The sequence below is a fragment of the Triticum dicoccoides genome, chromosome 2A, assembly GCF_002162155.2.
Source record: "Triticum dicoccoides isolate Atlit2015 ecotype Zavitan chromosome 2A, WEW_v2.0, whole genome shotgun sequence".
Classification (NCBI taxonomy): Eukaryota; Viridiplantae; Streptophyta; class Magnoliopsida; order Poales; family Poaceae; genus Triticum; species Triticum dicoccoides.
This window is the reverse complement of record NC_041382.1, coordinates 594,188,118-594,193,919: the sequence shown is the minus strand read 5'-3', so window position 1 is coordinate 594,193,919 and position 5,802 is coordinate 594,188,118. Positions and strand designations below refer to the sequence as shown.

Genomic DNA, 5,802 nt, shown 5'->3' with positions numbered 1-5,802 from the left:
AAGGAAACCGCCTCGCTAAACGCGCTGAGGTGGGACAGTAAAACGATTCGAATAAAGACTTGGCTGTGGTGTGATGTCGCGCTACTGAATACGTCAGCAGAATAGATTTGTGTAAATATTATTCTCTCTATGGTAATATGTGGAAACTTATTTTGCAGAGCCGGACACTACCTTTGTGTTCAAAATCTTCTACGAAGTACTTGGAGGAGGAACCCGCCTTGCAATGCCAAAAAAAATTTGTGCGCCGGACTCGTCGTCATTGAAGCCTGGTTCAGGGGCTACTGAGGGAGTCCTGGATTAGGGGGTGTCCGGAGAGCCGGACTATACCTTTGGCCGGACTCCTGGACTATGAAGATACAAGATTGAAGACTTCGTCCCGTGTCCGGAAGGGACTTTCCTTGGCGTGGAAGGCAAGCTTGGCGATACGGATATGTAGATCTCCTACCATTGTAACCGACTCTGTGTAACCCTAGCCCTCTTCGGTGTCTATATAAACCGGAGGGTTTTAGTCCATAGGACGAACAACAATCATACCATAGGCTAGCTTCTAGGGTTTAGCCTCTCTGATCTCGTGGTAGATCTACTCTTGTACTACCCATATCATCAATATTAATCAAGCAGGACGTAGGGTTTTACCTCCATCAAGAGGGCCCGAACCTGGGTAAAACATCGTGTCCCCTGCCTCCTGTTACCATCCGCCTAGATGCACAGTTCGGGACCCCCTACCCGAGATCCGCCGGTTTTGACACCGACATCGGGGAAGTGGAAAAGGGGTGCACGATCTCACTGTCGACGCGGTTGTGCACATTGTGGGTTCTGGATCATGGTTTTTCTTTATAAAAAATAAAAATAAAATCAGCAGTTATATTTTTAACAACCGTCGTATCTCCAGCAAGTTGTGGAGATGATCGTTGTCTTTCGTAGTTTGCTGTCAAATGTTAACTTTTACAATCTCATGAGGAATGCAGTTATATTTTTAACAACCATCGTATCTCGTGAGGCATGCTGGGGCAGTATGTAGAGGCACAAGTCTCTGACCAAGAAAAGCATGCTTCAAATGGCAGCTTTAACTCTCAGACACACGGGCGTGGTACATTTATTGGGAGTGGCAATTGTTTTCAGTGATACATTCGCTGGTAGGAGCGGTGCTGTGTTTATTTAAAGGCACTGTTGTGTGTCCGTGTTGCAACTGACGCTACGAGATGGTCAGAAAGAACGAGAAGCAACGAGAGGTGTCGTCATGCAGCTGCAAGAAGCACTCATACAGCTAGAGGCGAAACAAGAGGCACAGATACGATGCTACGTGATGCACGGAGTTGAAGCTACGTGATTGCACGGACGTCTATTTGTGCTATGGTGCTACATGAGGCACGGGCACAAACAAATATCCGTGCACTCAACTACATGCGCAAAAAGCCACAGACGTGTTTCTGAGAAGCAGCGGCCTCCATGGTTTTACCGCAAGGTGGGATTCCACATTTATCCAGGGCATTTCGAGTTTTACAAGTGTAGGAATAATCGTTTTTCACTTATATGTTCTGTGGCAGAGGCACGGCTATTACTTGTGTGACGAAGGAATGTACGTCAAATGTACGTGACGCGGGGATTGACAATAGGCGTCCGTTATTGTTTTCCCAGAAATGTTTTTGAATTAACTGCGAGAGGCATGAATGTGCCGACGGAATAGGCATGGTCATGTCTGAAATAGTTGCAAGGTCGTCCCTAAGGTGTCCTATACGCTTTATAGTTACAAGCACGGTCATCGTTCTTGCCGAGGCACAGAGGTGAATGATGGAGCCTATGCCTTTGCGATAGTCACCTCCAATATTAGGAAGGAAGTAAATCTTCATAGACCCGATATGTCGGAAGCTATCCGTAAGGCACGCTCCTACCTCTGCGTTTCCGGTGACGTCACATTTAGTGCCAGCGGGGTCGACGTAATGCCTGGTTTTCTGATGTTTTTGTTTTCAGCAACTTTCTTAACACGCGGTACGGTTTTACCCGACGAACTGGAGGCACAGACGTTATTCTAAGGGAGGTAGGGACGCGAAGGATCGTGATGGTGAAGGTGTGCCTCTGTTTTCAAGAAGCTTTCATTGACACGTTTTCATTGCGGGGCCATGGCCTATGAGTTTCTTGTGTCTTCGAAGGCACTCGGCCTCATTAATGGATGTGAAGTCAATTTACGCACGGTCTCCATAGGAGTGGAGGCACCGAAGTGCCTTCGTGGGTGTTTTAAGTAGCTAGTTGGTGTTATTGACGGACAACCGTGCCTCTGTAGTGTTCTTATCTGAGGGTCACGGGCGTAAGCAATGTTTTCCAAGGAGAATAAACACCTAACTACCTCTGTATTCAAAATGTTTTTCCTAAGTGTTCCATACGAATGATTTTTAATATTTGTGTGTGCACTGGTTTGTTAGAACATTGTGCACTGCTTTTAGGAGCATTCTGTAATTGTTGTCCCTGCATTTCGATGCTGCATCCACAAAGGTACTAGTGCATTGCATGCTCGTCATTTTTGTGGATTGCTATGTGTACCTGCTCTGTGCGTTACGCTCATCGTATAGTATCTGTACTGTGTTTATATTTTTCAGTTCACGCCAATATATTCTAATAATAGAAAACTGCAACATTCTACTAGAAATAAACTTGTTCAGAAGATATGTAAACTGGAAGCAAAACTACAAGGTTATCTGTACTGTGTTTATATTTTTCAGTTCACGCCAATATATTCTAATAATAGAAAACTGCAACATTGCACTGGAAATAAACTTGTTCAGAAGATATGTAAACTAGAAGCAAACTACAAGGTTATCTGTACTATGTTTATATTTTTCAGTTCACGCCAATATATTCTAATAATAGAAAACTGCAACATTGCACTGGGAATAAACTTGTTCAGAAGATATGTAAACTGGAGGCAAACTACAAGGTTATCTGTACTATGTTTATATTTTTCAGTTCACGCCAATATATTCTAATAATAGAAAATTGCAACATTGCACTGGAAATAAATTTGTTCAAAAGATATGTAAACTGTAAGCAAACTACAAGGTTAACTGCGACACAAGCAAATCTAAATTTAGAGCAAGCAAACGACAGTCTTGAGAGAAAGCAAATCTAACGGGAAATCTAGAATGGCATGAGCAATCTTCTAGTTACTTTTCTTGGTCGGGACCACCTACTTCAGTAGTCGTAGTCGCCCCAGCACCTTGCGCACTTCCTGGTCTGCTCCTTCTCAAGTTTTGCCCGACGGAGGCCTTCCTGGATGATGGTGAGACGGCTCCATATCTCGTACGCAGCGTAAGCATCTTTTGCTACATACTCGATGTGCCTCATGGACAGGGGCATGCGCGCCCAGCGCTGGTGCTCTGCATTGGTGAGCTTCTTCTTCATGTAGTTGTAGTAGTCGTGGACAATGATGCCTGAGACATCCCCAAGGGAGTCCAGACGCTTGGTAGCTATAGGCACCCTCCATTCCTTCTGGATGTCGACGAAGTGGGCGATCTCTAGTCCGACACGCCTGAGCATCTCTATGTCGCCGTTGATGGAGAAGCCAGCAAACGTGTATTTGGGGTCGGCGAGGAAGTTGTCGAACCTGGTGCAGTTCTTGTCAGCGGCGCTCAGTTGGAAGAGCAACACCGGATGATCCTTGCCGATGGAGAGCTTGACGAGGGCTGGTTTCTGATCTTCGCCAACGTCGTTGGTGTACTCCACATCAACTCTGACGATCTTGTGGCGCTCGAATTCGAGGTGTCGCTCGAACTGCTCGATGGTGGTCGCCGCCTTCTGCAAGTCGTTGGTGTGGATCACGTGCAACTTGGTGTTGCCGTGGGCCTGCACCTCCATGAATTCCTTGATGAATCCCATGGCCTGGAGCAGTTGGTCCTCCTGCAACTTGATTTTTCGTGGGGAACAATGAGTGGGAGCGCAATGGCGATTTTTGTTGTTTGTGTGTAAGAAGGCCGCGGCGGAAGTCTAAATTTAAGGGCGGGTGAGGGAGTCCTGGATTAGGGGGTGTCCGAATAGCCGGACTATACCTTCGGTCGGATTCCTGGACCATGAAGATACAAGATTGAAGACTTCGTCCCATGTCCGGAAGGGACTTTCCTTGGCGTGGAAGGCAAGCTTGGCGATATGGATACGTAGATCTCCTACCATTGTAACCGACTCTGTGTAACCCTAGCCCTCTCAGGTGTCTATATAAACTGGAGAGGTTTAGTCCATAGGACGAACATACAATCATACCATAGGCTAGCTTCTAGGGTTTAGCCTCTCTGATCTCGTGGTAGATCTACTCTTGTACTACCCATATCATTAATATTAATCAAGCAGGACGTAGGGTTTTACCTCCATCAAGAGGGCCCGAACCTGGGTAAACATCGTGTCCCCTGCCTCCTGTTACCATCCGCCTAGACGCACAGTTCGGGACCCCCTACCCAAGATCCGCCGGTTTTGACACCGACATTGGTGCTTTCATTGAGAGTTCCTCCGTGTCATCACTTTTAGGCCCGATGGCTCCTCGGATCATCAACGACGATGTGATCCAGGGTGAGACTTTTCTCCCCGGACAGATCTTCGTATTTGGCGGCTTTGCACTGCGGGCCAATTCGCTTGGCCATCTGGAGCAGATCGAAAGCTACGCCCCTGGCCGTCAGGTCAGATTTGGAAGTTTAAACTACACAGCGGACCTCCACAGAGACTTGATCTTCGACCGATTCGAGCCGCAGCCGGGCATGCCGCACTGTCACGATGCGCATGATTTAGCTCTGCCACCGAACAGTGCCCTGGAGGCCGCACCCGCATCAGCTCCGACCCTTAATTCGGAGCCAACTTCGCCAATCGAGGATGGGTGGTTGGACACCGCCTCGAGGGCTGCAATCTCTACGGTGATCGAGCCGAACACCAGCCCTATTCTCTGCGAAGCCCGTGACTCCAAGGAGCCGGACTCCTCTCCAGACTCCGAGCCCTTCGCGCCCCTACCAATCGAACCCGATTGGGCGCCGATCATGGAGTTCACCGCCGCGGACATCTTTCAGCACTCGCCCTTCGGTGATATTCTGAATTCACTAAAGTCTCTCTCTTTATCAGGAGAGCCCTGGCCAGACTATGGTTAGCAAGGTTGGGATGCGGATGATGAAGAAATTCAAAGCCCACCCACCACCCACTTCGTAGCCACTGTCGATGATTTAACCGACATGCTCGACTTCGACTCCGAAGACATCGGCGGTATGGACGTCGATGCAGGAGACGATCAAGAACCAGCGCCTATAGGGCACTGGAAAGCCACCTCGTTGTATGATATATACATGGTGGACACCCCAAAAGAAGGCAATGGCGATGGAACAGCGGAGGATGACCCCTCCAAGAAGCAGCCTAAGCGCCGGCGTCAGCGGCGCCGTTCTAAATCCCGCCAAAGGAAAAACGGTGATCCTGGCACGGGAGATAATAACACCCCTGACTATGCCGAAGACAACCATCTCCAGCAAGATTCAGCACAGGAGGATGGAGAAGCCAGCCCTCATGAGAGAGCGGCAAACAGAGAGGTCGAGGACGATAACTATATGCCTCCCTCCGAAGACGAGGCAAGCCTCAACGACGACGAATTTGTTGTGCCGGAGGATCCCGTCAAACAAGAGAGTTTTAAACGCAGGCTTATGGCCACGGCGAGCAGCCTCAAGAAAAAACAGCAACATCTTAGAGCTGATCAAGATTTGCTAGCCGACAGACGGACTGAAGTCCTTGCGGCCGAAGAGTATGAACTCAAACGCCCCTCCAAGAGCTACCCAAAGCGCAGGTTGC

The 5,802-nt window shown here is 48.4% G+C and overlaps 1 protein-coding gene across 1 annotated transcript; it reads right to left on the bottom strand.

Annotated features, from left to right (window-relative positions):
- Positions 1-3,186: 3,186 nt before the first annotated feature.
- On the bottom strand, positions 3,187-3,870 carry LOC119352564. Its single transcript, XM_037619150.1, has one exon. The coding sequence runs from the start codon at positions 3,868-3,870 to the stop codon at positions 3,187-3,189; it is 684 nt and encodes a 227-aa protein (XP_037475047.1).
- Positions 3,871-5,802: the final 1,932 nt, after the last annotated feature.